General features: G+C 41.7%; 1 protein-coding gene across 2 annotated transcripts in view; it reads right to left on the bottom strand.

Moving 5' to 3' along the window:
- ANAPC1 (anaphase promoting complex subunit 1) overlaps nucleotides 1-21927 on the bottom strand; it is a 101981-nt gene that overhangs the window by 63652 nt on the left and 16402 nt on the right. For both annotated transcript variants that reach the window (XM_066377693.1, XM_066377694.1), the window contains exons 8-18: nucleotides 20200-20345; nucleotides 19799-20019; nucleotides 18943-19152; nucleotides 15857-15952; nucleotides 13292-13382; nucleotides 13134-13199; nucleotides 12001-12135; nucleotides 8268-8408; nucleotides 6769-6829; nucleotides 4245-4432; nucleotides 962-1036 (exon numbers count right to left, since the gene is read on the bottom strand). In XM_066377693.1, the coding sequence (XP_066233790.1) occupies nucleotides 962-1036; nucleotides 4245-4432; nucleotides 6769-6829; nucleotides 8268-8408; nucleotides 12001-12135; nucleotides 13134-13199; nucleotides 13292-13382; nucleotides 15857-15952; nucleotides 18943-19152; nucleotides 19799-20019; nucleotides 20200-20345 (1430 nt within the window). The remainder of the gene's footprint in view (nucleotides 1-961; nucleotides 1037-4244; nucleotides 4433-6768; nucleotides 6830-8267; nucleotides 8409-12000; nucleotides 12136-13133; nucleotides 13200-13291; nucleotides 13383-15856; nucleotides 15953-18942; nucleotides 19153-19798; nucleotides 20020-20199; nucleotides 20346-21927) is intronic.

Below are 21927 nucleotides of genomic sequence, written 5' to 3'. Positions count from 1 at the left end.
ACCTGGGGCTGATGTTCTACCCATCTGAGGCCATGCTGGCAACCAAGCTATTTTTAGTGCCTAAGGCAGAGGCTCCACAGAGCCATCATCAGTACCCAGAGCCAATACACTCAAATCAATCGAGCCATGGCTGTGGAGGAGAAGGGGGAGGGGTGGAGAAGCAGATGGTCACTTCTCTTGTATACCCTGACCAGGAGTCAAACCTGGGACATCCATACACTGGGCCGATGCTCTACCACTGAGCAAACCAGCCAGGGCAAGGATATTAATTCTAAAGTATAACCCCTTGTAATGTATTTAAAAATATTTCAATTAAAGCAATTCCAGTTCCATTTCACATTAAGTTGATCAAGAATATGAAAAAAAACCACAATGCTGAAAATAGGAATAATATCAAAATAGCTAAGCAATTTCCATAACATTCTAAATCCTTTGTTGTCATTTCAACCATCTTCACAGCATTTTACCAGGAGTAAATGTGTGACTCTTCCTTTCACTTAAACACTTAAGAGTATTAGCTGTGTCTTAGGGAACATGAAATCAAGGAGAGGAGGGAAACACAGGGAATAGGAACGGCCATTTACTGGAGGAGTCAGAACACATTTATTTATCAATTAAGTTCACCATCTTATATGGGTACAGTTTGTGATGCCCCAAAACAATTACAATAGTAACATCAAAGATGACTGATCATAGATCACCGTAACAAATGTAGTAATAATGAAAAGGTTTGAAATACTGCAGGATTTATGAAAATGTGGCACAAAGACATGACGTGAGCAAAGCTGCCGGGAAAATGGCACCAACAGATTTGCTTGATGAAGGGATGCCATAAACCTTCAATTCTGAAAAAAACATAGTATCTGCCTATATACACAAATCAGAAGTCTGAGTAAAACAGAAATAGGAGACTAGCAAAAGTATCTATAAGTCAATTTATATTAGCAAGAAATGATATTACCTCATCAGATCCCGTCTCAGAAGGCCTTGCTTTTTTGGGTGCAATTACTGGGGAAAGTGATCCTTCAAAGTCAAACTGGAGAATAACCCAAAAGAGAAGACAAAATCATATAAATTTGTCACTGTCAACTGACCAACTAAAAAGATTCAGAAATCAGTTCCACCAACTACAGAAACTGAGTGATCAAAATTCACTCTTTCGCCTGGAAAAACACAGGACAAATATCCTTCTTCTGGGACCACTGTGAAGATTCAATGACGTAATGTAGGTAAAGCACGCAGCGCAGTGCCTGGGCTCATAAGCACTGCTATGGGAGCTTCCTTTCCATTTCGACTTCTGTGATAACACACATCTCCTCCTTTACAAGGATCATGAACCATAACCAAATATGCCACATGTTCTCCTCCTGGACTCAGAGCCAAGCTTCATATCCCTGCCACCCTCAGAGTAAGGTATGGCCCTGTGACAATGTAACACTGAAAGTGGTCATCACCACTACCAGGCCCGCTTTACAGATACAAACCATGAATGCACCTCTAGGCACTTTAACCTTGAGCTTGACTAGATTAAGTCAACCCTAAGGCCATCTTTGAAGCCTCAAGTTGGAGATGGTACCTTCTCTATCAGCCTGGGTCCGTAATAACTGTGTGACTTGTTTACCTGCTAAGTACTATCATACGAGCAAGACACATATTTTTATTGAATGTGAACCATTATATCACTGGAGGACTTTCTGTTACAACAGTAAGCCTATCCTAACAAAGAGTTATGTAAAAGCAATTTTCTGAAAGTTCACTCTTAATTCCTTCTGGCATAATCTTTGTCACCTCTGGACCTTCTCATGGCCACCTCCTCAACCATAACTCTAAAAATGGCAATGGCTATTTTCTCATGCTCTATAAAACTTACATATATTTATTTTATTTTATTTTTTTTTACAGGGACAGAGAGAGACTCAGATAGAGGGACAGATAGGGACAGACAGACAGGAACGGAGAGAGATGAGAAGCATACATATATTTATTTATGAATTAATCCCATTCCCCTAAAAGTTGACTTCTATATAAAAACTAAATGTAAATGAAAATAAATTTTTAAAACTGAATAAAGCGATTTTTTAAAGCTGATCAAGAAAAAAGATCTTTTATCCTGTGAAGCAGTCAAATAACCTTATCCTGTCTGGGGGAAGGCCTCTAGGAGCAGAATGGGAAGACCCTGGAGGGTGCTGAGCATGACTTCATCCAATAGGATTACTCTGGCTTCTGGGCTGAGAAGAGACGAAACATAGGCAAGGACGTGTTATGCAAGACAAGTAAAAGCCATAAATTACCAATGAGAATTTGGGAAACCCACTGCCATTTACTTACACAGAAATAAAATTTCTCACTGGGTTGGCAAAGGTTCACCACACCACCAATCAACCATGTGGTGAAATGGGAACTTTTAAAAGATGCTAGTGAGAATATTGATTGGAAAACCCTTTCTGAACATTGACCTAGTAATCCCTCTCTGAAGGTTCGTCTTGTGAAATGACTGAAGGTATAAAAATCTGTGTGTAAAACAATGTTTGCAAATTACTCATAAGAAAAAAAAGCAGGTTCAACAATGTTCAATTATTAGCTAATGGTTAGGTGTGATAAAACTGCATTGTAGCCTTTTATGAAGTTAGTGAAGCTAAGGGTTGCATCGGAAGAACTTTTTTTTATTTATTTATTTATTGAGAGAGACGAGAAACATCAACTCATAGTTGCATCATATTTATTCAATGATTTTTTTTTCTTTTACACAGACAGAGAGAGTCTGAGGGACAGATAGGGACAGACAGACAGGAACGGAGAGAGATGAGAAACATCAATCATTAGGTTTTCATTGCAATACCTTAGTTGTTCATTGATTGCTTTCTCATATGTGCCTTGACCGGGGGCTACAGCAGACCGAGTAACCCCTTGCTCGAGCCAGCGACCTTGAGTCCAAGCTGGTGAGCTTTGCTCAAACCAGATGAGCCTGCGCTCAAGCTGGCGACCTGGGGGTCTCGAACCTGGGTCCTCCACATCCCAGTCCGACGCTCTATCCACTGCACCATCGCCTGGTCAGGATCACTGATTGTTTCTTGTATGTGTCTTGACTAAAGGGCTCAAGCTAAGCCAATGACCCCTTGCTCAGGCCAGCAACCTCGGGCTCAAGTCAGTGACCTTGGAATCATGTCAATGATCCTGCACTCAAGCTGGATGAGCCCACAATCAAGCCAGTGACCTTGGGGTTTCAAATATAGAACCTCAGTGTCCCAGGCCAATGCCTACTCACTGTGCCACCACCACTCAGGCTATTTGAGGAATTTATTAAAATATGGGAAGTTTTCATTGATACTATGTTTATCTAAAAGGCAATCAAAGATAGTTTAGTGTAGCCATCTCTGTATAGTATTATTTTCCTCTTCTGAATTCCTGCATTGTGAAAATTTTCCTCAGTGAGCATGTATCCTTTCACAATAATGAAAAACAAATGATTTTTAAATGGATTTGCAAGCACAAATCTAAAATGTACAGACAGGGACAGATGAGCTACCTGGACAAAAGTGGCCAGGCCAGGCTGTCCTGGGCATGGTTCCCAGAGCACAGAGGAAATCAAGGTGAAGGCACTCCCTGCTGACTTTGTAAGCAGCTGGGAAGGGCTTTCTCGGCAAGTCTTGGGGTGGAGACAAGGGACATGGCTTTCCACCATTAACAAAATGGACACTTTAAGCTATTGCACTTTCAGTCCCCCTCAGACCAAACCTTCCTTCTCAGAGACCAAGCAATCTGTGTGAGAAGAGAGTCCAGGCTTCAGAAAGGAACAGGGCCATGAGTCAGGAGACACAATCCAGGCCCAGTTCTGAGCAAATCCCCAGCCTGTGATTTCTTTGTGATTTAGTTTCTTCATCAATAAAACCAGGATTATGACTACTAATCCTAGAATTAACTATAGTCATTTTACAAAGATGAAATGAAAAATAGTTAAACATGCTTTGCCACATTATCAAAATGCAGTAAAACCTTATTAAATACGAAATAATTTTTGAATCAATATAGATATACAGATATTATATCTATTTTAAGTATAGACATAATATATCCATATAAATATAATCGGTATATCCAATATAGATATAATATATCCATTTTGTTGAATAAGGAACATCTAATTAGAAAACCGATCTACTGTATACACTGAAGGTTATATTACTATTTATGTAAACATTACACTGATAAGAAAATAAGGAAAAGAAACAAGTGGATGTACTTACATTTCTTGTCCATGCTAAGCGGTCTGTGTTATAACCCATCATGTTCAAAAGACAAGTCACAAATAAATTCCACTCTGAGTGATAGCTGGGTCCACCTGGAGCACTGTGGACACTGTACCACTTGACAAGCATCTGAACAGCTATTTCTTTTGGCAGGATAAACTTAACTGCTTGCAAACATGTTTGTACTGTTAAAAATAAAGATTCATTTTAGTATGTTTCCTATGCATGCATTTCTCTTCCCTTTTTAATATGCAAAATTTTAAACTATATACTACTCCTACATAGAGCTCAATTACTGTGAAAAGAGAACTATCATTAGAAAGCCAATAGGATGCCACATTACCTAACCCATCACTGGAAACCTAACTGAACTACTGAAGTCCACAGTGTTTGCAAGAGGTCTCAGGGCAGCTTTTCAGTCATCAATTTCAGGTCAGAAATAAGGCAGCCAAATAGCCCACTTAAGCTGGCTATTTGGGACAGAAGTGATTGACATCCACTACCCCAGTAATTATTAATACCATTTCAGTCTCAAACATTCCTAATTTTGGCAATAAATTTAAGATCATTCTATCAAAGCACAATCCCTGCATGAATAAATTCATATGAAATATCGCTTTAATACTTCAGTACATTTCTAACAGTCAATGCATGCCTCCTTAACTAGCACAAGAGATGTCCTCCACAGTGAACATTGCTGTTAACCAGCTTTACAGCGGAATGACTGAACAGCAGTCAGCGTCTAAGGTGCTTTCCATGCTCTGTCTTAAACAGGCCCTTCAAGACGACGTTTCTCTTAAAGACTCAGTGTAGTGTGAGTGTCCGTTACAGTGCTGCACCATCACTCAGTGACCCCTCCAAGTGGCATGGGCTGCTGCTGTGAAGAGTCTGGGCCTGCTTTTAGTAGTATATGGCCTCAAACAGCAATGTGCATGCATCCTCCTAAAGTCTCTTCAGAGGATTCTTCTCCCTCCACACTGACACTGTTGCCGGGCCCATCCTCAGCTGCATATCCTTTTTCTCATCAATTTGCTGCATGTGTGTACATACAAAGGTTGAAATCAAATGGAATAAATGTTAGAAAACAAAATAACCACCTGACCTGTGGTGGCCCAATGGATAAAACATTGACCTGGAATGCTGAGGTCGCTGGTTTGAAACCCTGGGCTTGCCTGGTCAAGACATATATGGGAGTTGATGCTTCCTGCTCCTCCCCTCTTCTCTCTCTCTCTCTCTCTCTCCCTTCTCTTTCTCTCTCCCCTCTCTAAATTGAATTTTTAAAAAAGATAAATAACATCTTTAAAGAGTAAGAAAACAAAATAACCAAATCGGTCATGGCTGAATCCAAAACAAATGTAAACAGGTACTGCCTGAGGGACTGAGGAGCACCTTTTTTTTATATTGATTTGAGAGAGAGAGAGGAAGGGACAGAGAGAGGCAGGAACATTGATCTGCTCCTGTATGTACCCTGACCAAGGGTCAAACCGGAACCCTCTGTGCTTCAGTACAGAGCTCTAACCAATTGAGCAATCCAGCCAGAGCAACTAAGGAGCATTTTATAAAAAACGTATAAAGTTTATGTGCATGAACTATGTAACTTCTATTTGGCTGCAGGAGAGCAGGATTTAATTTTGGGTTTGTTTGTTTTTTTTTACTTTATTTAATCTGCTATTGGTTTCTATATATTTTGTTTAGGTTTGTATTTCTAGGAATGTGGCTTTGTGATTACTGGCTAAATACCTTTCTAAAAAGCAAAGTTATCTCTACACCAACTTAGAATATCATTTATCACACCAATGAAAGGAATTTCCTACAATGGAAAAGCCATTCTGGCCTACTCACCATATTCCAGAAATCACACAATTTGTCAGGGCTTTGCTTTGGTGGTTAGATTTTGAAACTAAGAGATGTCATGCATTTTCTTCTATTACAGAGGCATTCTTTTAACTTATATTTGTGGGCCAATCCTTTCAATTCTAGTTTTATTATTCTATGTTCAGAAATATTCTCCACCTAGTATTTTCCAAACTGCATTTCAAAAATAACTCAAACAGATTCCAATTCTATTAAAACACTTCTGATTATACCTTTACTATATTTTTATCCAATTAAGGCAATTATGTTCATGTCTCAATTGCTCTCACAATTGAGAGATTGAGGAGTAAAACCATCAAGTATGCCAAAAACTATTTTAGTTGCTTAGGCTTCCTTGTTTCTCATATTTTCTTCAAGGGGCATGTTCATATGTTGTCTTCTCAATGCATGGCACCTTTGATATGAGAAGTCAGAGAGAAAAAACTAGCACATCCTTCAAGTTATGCCCAGCCTCCGTCACACAGAGGGCACATCGCAGTGTGCTCCTGGCTCTTTAAAGCTCCTTTACACAGTAAAACACACCATCCCGTGGCTTCAAAAACAGCCAAATAATTAAAACTCCACTTACTAACACAAATCAGCAATGACTCCAAATCTTATACATCAAACTAATACAAAAGAATTCAAGTGTGCTCCTCAATCGTACCTAATTCAGACGTGGCGATTTCAGGAAGAGTGATCCTGACCATAGAGCCATTACTCAGCTCCTGGAAAAGAACGGAAACAAACAAAAGCAAGTCAACATGTGTGTGTGCCTGAGTCTTCAAACGCTCAAAAACAGCTGATGTGCTACAAGGTTTTTCCTGTCAAAGCAAAGTTCAATAAAATTAATGGCAATAAACATTTTTCAAACAGAAGTGAATACTTCCAAATTTCAGAAACTGTAAACATGTGTATTTGTAAAACATTTACAAAAAACCTGACCAGGAGGTGGCACAGTGGATAGGGCGTCAGACTGGGACACAGAGGACCCAGGTTTGAAACCGTAAGGTCGCTGGCTTGAGTGCGGGCTCATCTGGTTTGAGCAGGGCTCACCAGCGTGAGCCCAAGGTCGCTGGCTTGAGCAAGAAGTCACTCATTCTGCTATAAGTGACTGCTTTCTCATATGTGCCCGGTCAAGGAACATATGAGAAAGCAATCAATGAACAACTAAGAAGCCACAATGAAGAATTGATGCTTCTCATCTCTCTCCCTTCCTGTCTGTCTGTCCCTCTTTCTGTCTCTTTTACTGTCACAAAAAAAAGTCTCGTTTCTAAGAAACTGTCTAATTGTCATCATCATCAAGAAAAGGAGGCTTTTAAGGAAAAAACAAAAATCATATCACTACAAAATTCAACTTATTGAACAAGCTGTTTTCAATACATTTTTAATAATATAAAAACTTTTAAGGTCCTGGCCAGTGGCTCAGTGGATAAAGTGTTGGCCCAGCGTATGGATATTCTGGGTTCAATTCCTCTTCAGGGCACACAGGAGAAGCAATCATCTACTTCTCCCCCACTTCCTCTCCCCTTTCTCTTCCTCTTCCCCTCCCACAGCCAGCAGCTTGACTGGTTCAAGCGTGGAAGCAGGCACTGAGGATAGCAACTGGTCAGAGCACAACAGCCTCGGGTGCTAAAAATAGCTCTATACTCAAGCATGGGCCCCAGATGAGGTTGTCAGGTGGATCCTGTTCAGGGCTCATGTGGGAGTCTACCTCACTATCTCCCCTCCTCTCACCTAAAAAAATAAAAGGAAAAAAAAAAACACTAGGAAGTGTGATTGCCCTGGCTAGATACGTATTTCAATTGGTTAGAGCATCGTCCCTCACGCCCAGATTGCCAGTTTGATCCCAGTTCAGGGCACATGCAAGAATCAACCAATGACTGCATAAATAATTGGAAAAAGAAATCAATGTCTCTTTCTTTCTCTCTCTCTCTCCTCTCTCCCCCCCAAAAAATCAATCAGTAAAAAAAGGGTTAAAATAAAAGTTAAGTAGATTTACTTCAAAGTAAAACAGTGAAAATAAATAACATTACAAAATATTTTAAACATCATAAAGAATACTTGCTTTCAATCTTCAGTAATATTCTGCCTTCTAACAAACTTGACACAACAGTCATATCTCTTAGCCACCTAATCTACCTAATTAAATATAAATATACTTACTAGAGTCACTCTGTTACAGACAGGGTCTCTTATAGAATGAATGTAAGTTCCAAGCTGTTGGAAAATGCAATCCTCATTATAAAGAGAATCATGGAGTTTTGAAGAATCCCTTAGTTCTGGAACTGGTGACAACATAACAACCTATAAAAAGTCATAAAGAAAGCACATATGAAGTATTCTTTGAGACATGAAGGAGAAAGAAACTTCATTCCTTTTGCATGTAGTCTAACACCTGTCCCTAATAACACAATCATTCTGCTAGGCACAATGACAAGAAATATGGCTAGACTGAGTGTGCCAGGAAGGCGGGGGGGGGGGGGGGGAGAGAAGGCAGCAGACTGTGGCAGTCACACAGGACTAGAGACAGAGCTGCAATGCGAGGACGGTCAAGCTGACACAGCAGGAGAAACCACGATGTCAGAGGAAGGACGAGCAAAGAGAAAGCAAGACCTGAGAGAGCTACTCAGTGATGCTTCCCTCACAGGCAAAATGTCTGTTCTGAGAATAGAGAACATCATTTTTTCCCTCAACTGTAGATGTGCAAACAAAACTTTTAAATGATCTTAGTTCAAGCCAGTCAGAGAAAGATAAGTACCATATGGTTTCACTCATATGTGGAATCTAATGAACCAAAATGAACTAACAAGCAGAACAGAGACAGACTCATACAGGAAGAGCAGGATGACATGGGGGGGGGGGGGGGACACAAAGGGATTGAGCACAAAAGGATCAAAACAAGAAAAAGAACTCATGGATACAAACAACAATGTGGTGATTGCTTGGGGGGTTGTGGGGGAAGATAAATGGTGATGGATGAAAACTTGACTGGGGTGGAGGGTGAACACACAATACAGTGTACAGAGGTGTGTTGTGGATTTGAGCACCTGAAACCCATATAATTATGTTAACTAGTGTCACCCCAATACATTCAATTAAAAGGGGGCAGGATGCTCTTAGTTACTAATTATGTGAAGATGCTTCCTATTTTTTTTTTTTTGACAGAGACAGAGAGAGAATCAGAAAGAGGAACAGAGAGAGACAGACAGACAGGAAGGGAGAGAGATGAGAAGCATCAATTCTTCGTTGCAGCACCTTCGTTGTCCAATGATTGCTTTCTCTTATGTGTCTTGACCCAGGGGGTGGGGGGGTGGTGCTACAGCAGAGCGATTGACCCCTTCCTCAAGCCAGCAATCTTGGGCTTCAAGTCAGTGACCTTTGGGCTCAAGACAGCAACCATGGGGTCATGTCTATGATCCCACACTCAAGTCAACACCCCGCATTCAAGCTGGTGAGCCCACACCCAAGCCGAATGAGCCCGCACTCAAACTAACAACCTCGGGATTTCAAACCTGGGTCCTCCATGTCCCAGTCCTACACTTTATCCACTGTGCCACTGCCTGGTCAGGAGATGCTTCCTATTTTAATTCTAGTCCTGACCACCACCCTTCTTGTATTACTATAATTCAATTTACAGGAAATTTCTAAGTGACTATCTTGTCAACAATAAGAGCCAATCCAGAATAAGATGTATTTATGATATTCCAGTTTCTACCCCAACAGTTGCCCAAAACTGAGCTCCACTGGTCCTACATCCATGTCTAGCTGCAATCCCCCAGAGAAGTGGAAAAGCCAGCAGCCAATGTGTTAAATTAGGCTGTGATCTGATGGCTACCATAAAGACACACTAACCATTTCTAGCTTTAGGGAGTTCCAAGAATGCTGGGAACCATTTTATGTTATAATAGAAATTCTCCCAACTCACACAAAACTCTGATATTTCTACAGCTCCCCTTCCGAGGGTTCTGCAAGTGTCTGGCTTAAAAGGAAACAGCTCGCCTGCCTGTGGTGACGCAGTGGATAGAGCACTGACCTGGAATGCTGAGGTTGTTGGTTTGAAAACCAGGGCTTACCTGGTTCAGGCACATACAAGAAGCAACTACTACAAATTGATGCTTCCCATTCTTCTCCCCCTTTCTCTCTCAAATCAAACAAAAATCATATATATATAGAAGGAAACAGCTCAACACTGCACAGGTTTAAAAATTAATATCTACGGACTAGACTTATCCAACAGTGTCAGCACCAACCTTCACTTTGAACTGCCCTAAACCTCTGCACTCAGATGTCTCAAATGCAGATTGCTTTTCTCCAGGCTTCTTCCTTGGTGCACCTGGGGACCCACCCAGCTTGCTCAGAGAACACAGCCTCGCTCCGCAATACCTCCCCCAGGACAGCACAAATCCAACCAGCTGACAAATGCTCTCTTTCCACCTCTCCAGGCCTCACACATCACTCCCCTCCTTTCCAATGGACTGCCCTAGCTCAGGCTCTCTTTGCACCTCTTAAATGAACACAGACACCACCTCTTGGGATCTAACTGGTCTATCTTCAACCCCAAGATAAACTTACCTAAAACATAGATTCTAACACTCAAAAACCTGTACTGCTCTGGTGATTACATTCAGAATAAAAACCACCTTTGCAGCCCTCTTCTAAGAGCATGTCAGTAAGAGAGAAAATCCAGCTCAACCACTTACTAGTTACAGGACTCTAGGCAAGGAACCTCCTTGTACGTATCTCTATGTACCTATTTGTAAAGCGGGGATCAGAATCTCTCCAATAAAACTGTTTTAAGGGATTAAACGAATAATACATCCATAACACTTAGAACAGTGCCTGGCATACAGAAAACACAAACAGGTTCTCCTGACATTCCCAACCTGCCTGTCCTGCTCTTGTACATTCATAAGCGTCCGTCCATTCATTCCGCACCATGTTGAGTCTTAGCTTCTGCACTAGGAGATGGAGATGTGAACGTGCTCACGTGTCTGCCCTCTCCTGCCTCCACGCCTGTCTCCTATGAGTCCTCTTAATGCCCCTTCCGACCTACAGGCATCCCACTTAGCCTCACAGTCCGACCCAGTCAGACAGGCCTCTCCACAATGAGCTTTGGTTCTGCAGCATCGACCCAACAGGATGTATCTTCCCATCAGTGTCTCTCCCACGGAACATTTTGTTCATCATCCTTAAGTCATAATTGTCTACCTTAAATATAATTTCTTATGCAGACACTACAACTGCTCCATCCAAGTGAAAACTGGTGGGATCCCCAGTTGGCAAAGAACGTCTCGGTCTCGTCCTGATTTCCTTCCAAAACACTTCACACAGCACATGGGAGGGCAGTGCACATTTACAGAACCACGTGTGCCTAAAACATTCATATTCTACAAGTATTTGCTACATTTCCAATTCTCAGAAAAAAGATAAACGTGGAAAGGACTAACTTCTTGAAACATTATTCATTTTTTTTTTTTTTTTTTTTTGTATTTTTCTGAAGCTGGAAACGGGGAGAGACAGTCAGACAGACTCCCGCATGCGCCCAACCGGGATCCACCCGGCACGCCCACCAGGGGCAACGCTCTGCTCACCAGGGGGCGATGCTCTGCCCCTCCGGGGCGTCGCTCTGCCGCGACCAGAGCCACTCTAGCACCTGGGGCAGAGGCCAAGGAGCCATCCCCAGCGCCCGGCCCTCTTTGCTCCAATGGAGCCTTGGCTGCGGGAGGGGAAGAGAGAGACAGAGAGGAAGGAGGGGGGGAGTGGAGAAGCAAATGGGCGCTTCTCCTATGTGCCCTGGCCGGGAATCGAACCCGGCACGCCAGGCCGACACTCCACCGCTGAGCCAACCAGCCAGGGCCCATTATTCATTTTCAACAACACCTAATTTCTTCCTCACCTCATCCAAGGACCCAAGTAGTTTGCTCAGAGGCGTGGGAGTGCTAATGCTGTCAAGCGGCGTGCTCGGCCGAGGCATCACACTGGACATTGTCAGGGAAGGAGCTGGCAGTCCAGGAATAAAAACCTTTCCCACCTTTAAGCAATAAAAAATGAGGAAAAATAAAAATATTGGCTTCAATGTACCATACTCGGAAATAAAATGCTATGTATGGCATGTAAGCATATATTACTTTTGACATTTCAAATTTTATGCTCACCAAACACAACTAAAAAAACAAAGAGAATTAAAATATTAGTGATGTATCAGATTCCACCATCCAACTACAAATATCTCAGTATAATTTCTCTTGATCTGACTCCTCTTCATTACTGAATTTTCCCCCCCTCAGGAAAACAAGGGAATGTTCCAAATCCTATGCATTTTTTACCTTATTGGTAGTAAAGATAGCCAGGAGACTGGCTATCTGTCAAGAGACTATAAGTAGCAAACTTGTTAACTAAATCTCCAGACAGAGATTTGCAAAAGGCTAAAAACATGAGGCAGAGTGATGCTCAAGAAATTAAATCCAGCCAGGAAAGGACCCCCGGAGATAATACGACACTGGCAGCACCCTATTTCTTACCCTAGGTCAAGCGTATATGAATGTTCACTTCATTATTCTTCAAACTGAATATATGTGTTTAAATTTTACCACCTAAATTTGTAAAATTTACATTACTCATATGTAAATTTCACAAATGATAAAAGATCCAACATACATATTACACATTCAGTATAATGAAACTTTACAAAAACTTTTAGACTTAATAAAGCTACCCATAGATCAATTTCAAAACTACACTTCTATAAAATTTCAGCTAAACTTTTTTCTAAAAATAATCTACCTATCCACATTAATGGTTGCTGAGCTATGCCAGGTTCCTAGTGCCAATCCATCTAATGGCAGTTGAGTCCCAGACCTCCGACTTAGGACCAACCTAATCTGGAGACTTCAGTTTCAACTCTTAGAAAAATCTTCTGCCAAATTCTACAGAGGTAACAAACATTAAACAGCAAACTAAAGAAACATCAGAAAATCATAACTAAGGAAACAGTCCTATAGAAGCACAAGAAAGCAACTTCCTACTCACCCGAACCACCCCTGTGTACAGCACCAGGTTTCCACTGCTTTCCAGGACCAACATTGTGTTTATCTTCTAAAAAAAAGACACAAATTTCACTTTACAATCTGTGCAAATTACAAAGCATAATGATTTTCAACTTCTCAAGGAAAGTGCCTATTATTTACCTCTACTGGCGCTGCATCCTTTGCCTGTATGTTGGTGATAGACCCAAAGATGAGCTGGGTCTTATCATTACTCTCTTGAAACTTTACACAGCTAAAGAGTAAAATAAAAATATTTTTAAAAAAGTATTAGCACATGCAACAATCTGCACTGATCTCAAGGTTACTACTATGCTGACTGGCAAAAAGCCCACCTTAAAAGCTTATATACATATGATTCCATTTATACAACATATTCAAACTATAAAATTATAGAGCTGGAGACCAGATAAGTGGTTGTCATGGTGAGAAATGGGGACAGGCATGTGTGGTGCCTGTCAGTGGTTCTCAGTCACCCGTCCGCAGGGTCCATGAAGGCGCTAAGAACGCTGACGAGCGCCATTGCGCAGACTGAATCAGCAGATGAAAACCACTGGTGTACGTGACTGCAAAGGAAAAGCACAAGGGAGGTCTGTGAGATGATAAAGAAGTTCTGTCCCTAGCCTGACCAGGCGGTGGCGCAGTGGATAGAGTGTTGAACAGGGATGCAAAGGACCCAGGTTCGAGACCCCGAGGTTGCCAGCTTGAACGCGAGCTCATCTGGCTTGAGCTAAAGCTCACCAGCTTGAGCCCAAGGTCGCTGGCTCCAGCAAGGGGTTGCTCGGTCTGCTGAAGGCCCGCGGTCAAGGCACATGTGAGAAAGCAATCAATAAACAACTAAGGTGTCACAATGAAAAACTAATGATTGATGCTTCTCATCTCTCTCCGTTCCTGTCTGTCTGTCCCTGTCTACCCCTCTCTCTGACTCTCTCTCTGTCCCTGTAAAAAAAAAAAAAGTTCTGTCCCTTGATTGTGATGCCTACACAAATCTACACATACACAAACACATGTCCATGTAAAACTGATGAAAACTGAGGAAGGTCTGTGAATTGACTGCACTGGTCAACTTTCTAGTTTTGATCACCTCTGCGACAGAAAGACTGCAGGGTACACAGGACCACTCTACTATTCTGCAACTTCCTGTGATTTATAATTTCAAAATAAAATGATAAATGGGCAAAAGACATGAATACATATTTCACCTAAAAAGATAAATGGTGCCTGACCAGGTGATGGCGCAGTGGATAAAACGTCAGACTGGGATGCAGAGGACTCAGGTTCGAGACCCCAAGGTCGCCAGCTTGAACACGGGCTCATCTGGTTTGAGCAAAGCTCACCAGCTTGGACCCAAGATCGCTGGCTCCAGCAAGGGGTTACTCAGTTTGCTGAAGGCCCACGGTCAAGGCACATATGAGAAAGCAATCAATGAACAACTAAGGTGCCACAACGAAAAACTAATGATTGATGCTTCTTATCTCTCTCCATTCCTGTCGGTCTGTCCCTATCTATCCCTCTCTCTGACTTTCTCTGTCTCTGTAAAAAAAAAAAAAAAAAAAAAAAAAGATAAATGGCTAATAAGTACATAAGAAGATGCTCAACAACAGAAGTCATTAGAAAATGCAAATTAAAACCACTTCACACCCACTGAAATGGCTACAACCAGAGACTAACAACATTCAATCTTATCAAAAAGAAAGAAACTGAAACTCTCAACGTTGACTGATGGGAATGTAAAATAGTCTAGCAATTTCTTAAAAGGTTAAAGATGAATTTATCATTTGACCCAACCATTCCACTCCTAAGCATCTACCCAAGAAAAAAGAAATTGTTGCTCAGTAGATAAGAGCATTGGCCCAGATGCGAAATCCTGGGTTCGATTTCTGGCCAGGGCACACGTGAGAAGCAACAACCTGCTTCTCTTCCCCTCTAACAGCAAGTGGCTAAATTGGTTCTAGCATCAGCCCCGAGAGCTGAGGATACCATCGGCTGATGGGCCCCAGATAGGGTTGCCAGGTGGATCCCGGTCAGGTGCATAAGGGAATCTGTCTTACTATCTCCCCTCCTCTCACTTTAAAAAAAGAAAAAAGAAAGAAATCACTTATGTCCACACATAGACTTTAGCTCCAACGTACACAGCACCGTAACTCACAACAGTCAAAAAGTGGAAAACAGACCAAATGTCCATCAACTGATGAATAGATAATAGATTCCACGAAGGAGGAATAAAGTACTCAAATGTGTTACGAAATGGTGGGTCCTAACAAACATACTAAGTCAAAAAAGCTAACTACAAAAAAGCTACATTTGGGGGGATTCTATGAAATGTCCAGGAAAGGCAAATCCACAAAGGCCAAAATCCTACAGAGCAGCTGCCTGAGGATGAGAATGTGAAAGAAACTGACTGTCAATCAAGTACAAGGGATCTTTTTAAGATGAAAGAAATTTTTAAAAATGGATTGTGTTGATGGCTGCAAAGCTCTGTAAATTTACTAAAAGCTGTTTAATTGTACACTTAAACATGCCAAATTTATGGCATGTAAATTATTACAATAAAGTTACTTGGGGGGCGGGGGGAGGGGAGGGAAAGGAAGGGGGGAGGGGACGGGGAGGGGAGGGGGAGGAGGAGGGGGAGGGGAGGGGGAGGGGAGGGGAGAAGAAAAGGGCAGCCCTACATTTATTTATACAGAATCAATGAGAATGTGTACTTACCGTAATTGGAGCTGGGCCTCTACTAAAAAGCACAAGAACTTCTGCCCACATAGGTCAGATGTAATGAACACTTTTGAGGCCTGTGAATTTTTCTCCCTGCCATAGAAATGTTAATGAAGTAACTGTCAGCACTGGTTCAAAAATCTATCATGGTAACTATTAAGTCTTCAAATCTAAAAACTATATGGGCCAAACAATAACCTTGAAGACCCCAAAACACTTCTAAGATTTGAATTTAATGGCTTCTCAGATTCCTTTTGGTCCTTTATTTGAGTCTGCTCTACAGCAATTTGGGGGACATCACAATATTTAATCAATATCAATGAACTTTTTAATTCCATAGTATGCAAGTCACCTACTGCTAAAGTAACAGAGACTTGAATTCCTGTCCCTCCAGGGGTCAAAGGGGTAAGACGTTTATAACGTGCCCCCTCCTATCAATCTCTTCTCTCTCTCCTCTCTCAGATTGGGTTCTATTCCTCACTCTTATTTTTTTTTTAATTTTATTTATTCAGTTTTAGAGAGGAGAGAAAGAGAGAGAAGGGGGAGGAGCAGGAAGCATCAACTCCCACATGTGCCTTGACCAGGCAAGCCCAGGGTTTCGAACCAGTGACCTTAGCACTCCAGGTCAAGGCTTTAGCCACTGCGCCACCACAAGTCAGGCTCCTCACTCTTTTTCAATCCATACCTATAATCTGCAAAGATTTCTTTCTAGAGTGATTTAAGAGACCAAAAATCTGTGAAACGGAGATCTGCAATATATTCAACTTACCAATAAGGTCTTTAAATGTAGGAATTTTTTATTTTATATATGAACAAAAACAAAAAAAGCTACTTTAACAATGCATTCCCATCTTTACTATCCTCCAACGACCTATCTATCCTCCGTCCTCCTCTAAGAGCTCACACTGGCCTCCTATCTCATAGACAAGAGGCTGTAGGCCGGAGCTCAGCCTCCTGCCTGCGTCTAAGACACACCATCTTCTTTCTTCCCAGGCTGATCTCTCCACTGTGCTCTTCGTGCTCCTGCTTCCTTGTCCTTCATTGTTTCCTCTTCCCTGTATTTTCAACGCTTTCCCTGCTTTAGATCTGCTCCTTAAAACCTAGTCTCTCATATCAACATAAGAGTCTTGCCTGACCAGGCGGTGGCACAGTGGATAGAGCATCAAACTGGGACACGGACGACCCAGGTTCGAAACCGCAAGGTCGCTGGTTTGAGTGCGGGCTCATCCAGCTTGAGCACAGGGTCGTCAGGTTGAGCGTGGGATCATAGACATGACCCGGTGATTGCGGCCTGAGCCGCTGGCTTGAGCAAGAGGTCATTCACTCTGCTGTAGCCACACAATCAAAGCACATATGAGAAAGCAATCAATGAACAAATAACTAAGGAGCTGCAACGATGAATTGATGTTTCTCATCTCTCTACCTTCCTGTCTGTCCCTGTCTCTGTCTCTATCACAAAAAAAAAAAAAGTCTTGAATTATGAAGATGGACTATTAGATGATATGAAGGACTTACCATTAATTGGCTGGGTATAACAATGGGATGTATTATGGTTAGGTAAGAAAATGTCCTTACTTTAAGAGACAGACACTGAGGTATTTAGTCATCACATTAAATTTCCACCAAGTAGGTCAGCATAAACAAAACTCTCCCCTGACACAGAGACTCCCGCCTGGCAGTTGTGTATCCTCACCCCCATTCAAAGGCCAACTCCCTAAGACAGGCCCTATATCTGCGCTCACTTCCTCAGCCCCATTTACTTTCACCATGCCACGCCACCTCACCATCCTGCTCCCCAAGTTAGCCGACATCACCAGTGAAGTCGCTGCCCTCCAGGTACCACCTCTCTCAGCTCACCTCTATGCCACACCGCACCAGCACCAGGCAATACTGGCACTTTCTCTGGGAAAGGCTCTCTTCCTGTGTTCAATGACATTTCTTTCCTGCTCTTTCTCCTGCCGTACCTCTCTTGCTTTGTCCCTCTGCACCAGCTTTCTCTATTCTTTCTTCACTCCCAAAATGTTAAGTTTCCATGACTTCAATCCATAGCCCTTCTCTGATTCTACACCACTATGTTTTCACTATGATATATAGAGGTCACAGACCCACTCTGAGAATCTAATGAATGTGAAAACTCACTCGTTAGGAAAAGGCCTACACACTACACATACACAGGATTACTATACACGATTCTAGGTTACCAAGCCCCACAGCCCGTCCAAGCCTGGCCCCTACCTTCTCCTCAAATGCTGAATACTTCTCTTCTCTTGTCTGTAAGTCCACAACCCCCATGTTTACAGCTCTCACAAAGCCCATGTGCCCAAGTTCAGACCCACATATGAAGCACCTTCTTACAGTTTTCATCAAAGGGATCAGCCCTAAAGGATCTCCCTCACCTGCTCTTTCTCAGCCCTTTCTTTTCTCCCAGGCACAAGCTGAGTGAGCACACCTATAGTTCCTTAAACATACTACACTCATCCTTCTCAACTTCTGTACTCATGCCCTCTGACCACTGTGCCCTCTCTATCTTTCCAAAGCCCTGCCTGCAGAACAGGCAGTGTCTCCCGTGTCACCATCCTCCTGTGTCTTTTTGAGGGCAGAAACAGTGACTAATCTGCCTGCTATTCCACAGCCACTAGCCACACACTGGGACTATCTGAATTAATGAATGGATAATTAATGAGAACATAAAAGGAAAAAGGTCACACAGAACAGAGATCTGAACTGTGTTTCCCAAAGAGAACAGCTAACACCCAAATAACATAAACACCTTAAAAAATCATGAGTTTCCTAATGTACAAAAATTAGTTGTTTCTCCCTATACCGTCAAACACGTCAAATCTGAGAGACTACTGCCAAGTTAAAACAGAAATAACAAATGACCAAAAAAAATTTTATGATCACTTTAGTATCATTAATTTCCTCTACTGAAACACAGGTGACCTTAATATGTATATATGCCTACATATTTTTACAAGTATTAGTAACTGAATATACTAAAAGGCAATTTAAGCCAAATACCAAGTATCTTCTAAGACTTTCAGCAACATTTTTCTTTGAATATAAAAATACATACTCCAAACCTTGTATTAGTAATTGCTTCTGTCCATAAATGGTCAATACAAAGTTCAGGAACGATTGGCTCCGTTTCTGGTGCAAGAAAAGAGCCATTCGAATTACTATCTGGAGAATGAGAAATACTGTGTCTCCTCGGCGACTGACTATGGCTTGAAAGGTTGAACCTCTGTACCCCCGTGAAAGAGTGCACTCCTAAGGCAGGGGAATGGGCACGGCTGCAAAATAAACAGAGGAGAGAGGGCATCACAGCAATGCTGGATGGCATCACACACTTTCCAGTAATACTTCCCAAACTTCTGTGTACAGAGAGCACTCATGGCACAATCTCAGTCAGAAAAAGTTTCTTAAGAAAACAAATACTTCTTCATGTTAATGTGTTTTACTCTATTCTAAAGATTTCCCATTCTTCTTAGAATTCACTTTTAAAACTGAAAAGCAGTTCACTTTCTGCCACAGAATATGAATTTATGTATACATATTATTCAAAACATCTAAGTTATGGTCCTGTATATTGAGACATCAGCACACCAACAAAACTGTGTCCCTGTATCATTAGACTAATACAAAAGCTAATGCAAATTAAGACAAATAGTAACAAAATATTTCTGCAACCAATATTCATCAAACTGCTGCCACTTGGTGGTACAAATGAGATAACAAATTTTATGACAAGCACAGGCAGCCTCCAGATATGACTTGCTGAGAAAAGGCCACATAGTAGACCTGGAAGAATTATTGACACAGCCGAACAATGGCTGTCTTCCCTAAAGAATACCCACAAGCTAGCAACAGAATTTTAAACGTATGTTTTTCATGGGCTATCTTGGTAAAACAAGGAAGCACACCACACGAGGTTCCCACCTGAGAGCTGCCATGTTGGAGATAGAAGGAGAGCGAGAGTGCAGGCTGGGGGAGGAGGTGGAACGACTCTGACTGTGGATGGAGGAGTAATTCTGGAAAGGTGAGGCCACGGGGGAATCTCCTTTGGAGAGGCTCCTGAGGTGTGCCGTGAGGGAGCCACTAGGGGCCACATTCTGGGGCGTCCCCCCCTGTTCAGAAAATTTTAAAACAGCATTCTCCTCCTTAAGTCAAAATGATGATAGGAAAAAAAATAATAATTAGATTTAAAAGGGTAATTTCCTTGTGAGAATTCAGGATAGATTCAAGTTATTAAAAGACACAATCTTTTTTTTTCCTAAGAAGTTCAATCTATTTCACAAACAGATATGAAGGTTTTTAGTATTAACTACCTTTATCCTTACCTCTGCTTTGACTCTCCGGAGAACCCACAAAGAATGCATACTTTGAACAGTGTCATAGGTCATTACAATGGAGGGATCAGTGCTGAGAAAAACAATTTTCATCGCATGATCTACAACATATTGCACCCGCGATGAAGCAAAAAGACCTTAAAGATAAAATAGAAATGATCAGGTTTTGAGCAAGACTGTATATGACTTTATAAAAAGCAATTCAAATTCTGCCTCACCAGGCGGTGGTGCAGTGGATAGAGCCTCAGACTGGGATGCGGACGACCCAGGTTCAAGACCCCGAGGTCGCCAGCTTGAGCGCGGGCTCATCTGGTTTGAGCAAAGCTCACCAGCTTGGACCCAAGGTCGCTGGCTCGAGCAAGGGGTTACTCGGTCTGCTGAAGGCCCGCGGTCAAGGCACATATGAGAAAGCAATCAATGAACAACTAAGGTGTCGCAATGTGCAATAAAAAACTAATGACTGATGCTTCTCATCTCTCTGTTCCTGTCTGTCTACCCCTCTCTCTGACTCTCTCTCTGTCTCTGGAAAAAAAAAAAAGCAATTCCTAATGGTCAAGTGAAACCAAGCCAATTAAGGCACAAAATCCATTAATGTATTAATTAATTAACCCTGTTCTGTTAACAAATTTACTATGGGGATCAAATTCTTAGAACCATCCTCAGCGCCCGGGCCAAGTTTGCTCCAGTGGAGCCCTGGCTGTGGGAGGGGAAGAGAGAGACAGAGAGGAAGGAGAGGGGGAGGGGTGGAGAAGCAGATGGGCGCTTCTCCTGTGTGCCCTGGCTGGGAATCGAACCCGGAACTCCTGCACGCCAGGCCGACGCTCTACCACTGAGCCAACCGTCCAGGGCCCGGGGATCAAATTCTTAAAAACACACTAAAGATGAGAGTGTTACCAGTTTCAATTTCACACATAATTAAATGAAGATTTGTGCTGATCTACCATTAAATTCATCAGCCACAGATAAAAGGTCCATGACCTCTTCAACAACCAACTTATCTGTCAATTTCAATCAACTATTCTGCCAAGTTTGATTTCCTTACTGGTTCTCCTCTTCTGTATGAAACCTGTCCTCTATAATAACCATTCAAACATGCTGGACAGTACACGTTTCACTGATTACACATTCAAAATAAGGCTTTCCTAGTGAGTTTACTTTCTACCTGTATAGTACTTGTACGGTACCATAAATCAACTCTCTCCCTATCTGACAACGTCCTAAATGCTCCCCCTCAGTTAAATTAAAAAATAAAAATACACAATTATTGTATAAAAATATTTTATTTTTTAAAAATCACTAATAATCCCACCATCTCAAAATAGCCACAATACATCAGAGTATTCCTTCTAGTTTCTTCCCATATATGTATACACACACTTTATATGTTTTTTACGAAATAAAAATCAATTTGCATTGCTTTACATCCTAATAACATTATGAATAAGCAATTTCTGAGATCATTAAATATTACTCAAAAACATGATCAATAACAGCCACACATAATTTAATCACAGGTGCTAACATGTTTATTTAGGTTGCCTATAACTGTTTCTAAAATAATACATAATTATAAACAAATATTTTCTGCCTTGGCCAGTTGGCTAAGTGGTAGAGTATCGGCCTGGTGTGTGGATGTCCCAAGTTCAATTTCCAGTCAGGGCACACAGGAGAAGCAACCATTTGCTTCTCCGCCACTACCCCTCTACCTACTTCTCTAAC

Source organism: Saccopteryx leptura, chromosome 3 (assembly GCF_036850995.1).
Source record: "Saccopteryx leptura isolate mSacLep1 chromosome 3, mSacLep1_pri_phased_curated, whole genome shotgun sequence".
Taxonomy (NCBI): Eukaryota; Metazoa; Chordata; class Mammalia; order Chiroptera; family Emballonuridae; genus Saccopteryx; species Saccopteryx leptura.
The sequence above is the reverse complement of the archived record's forward strand: the minus strand, read 5'-3'. Positions and strand labels throughout refer to the sequence as shown.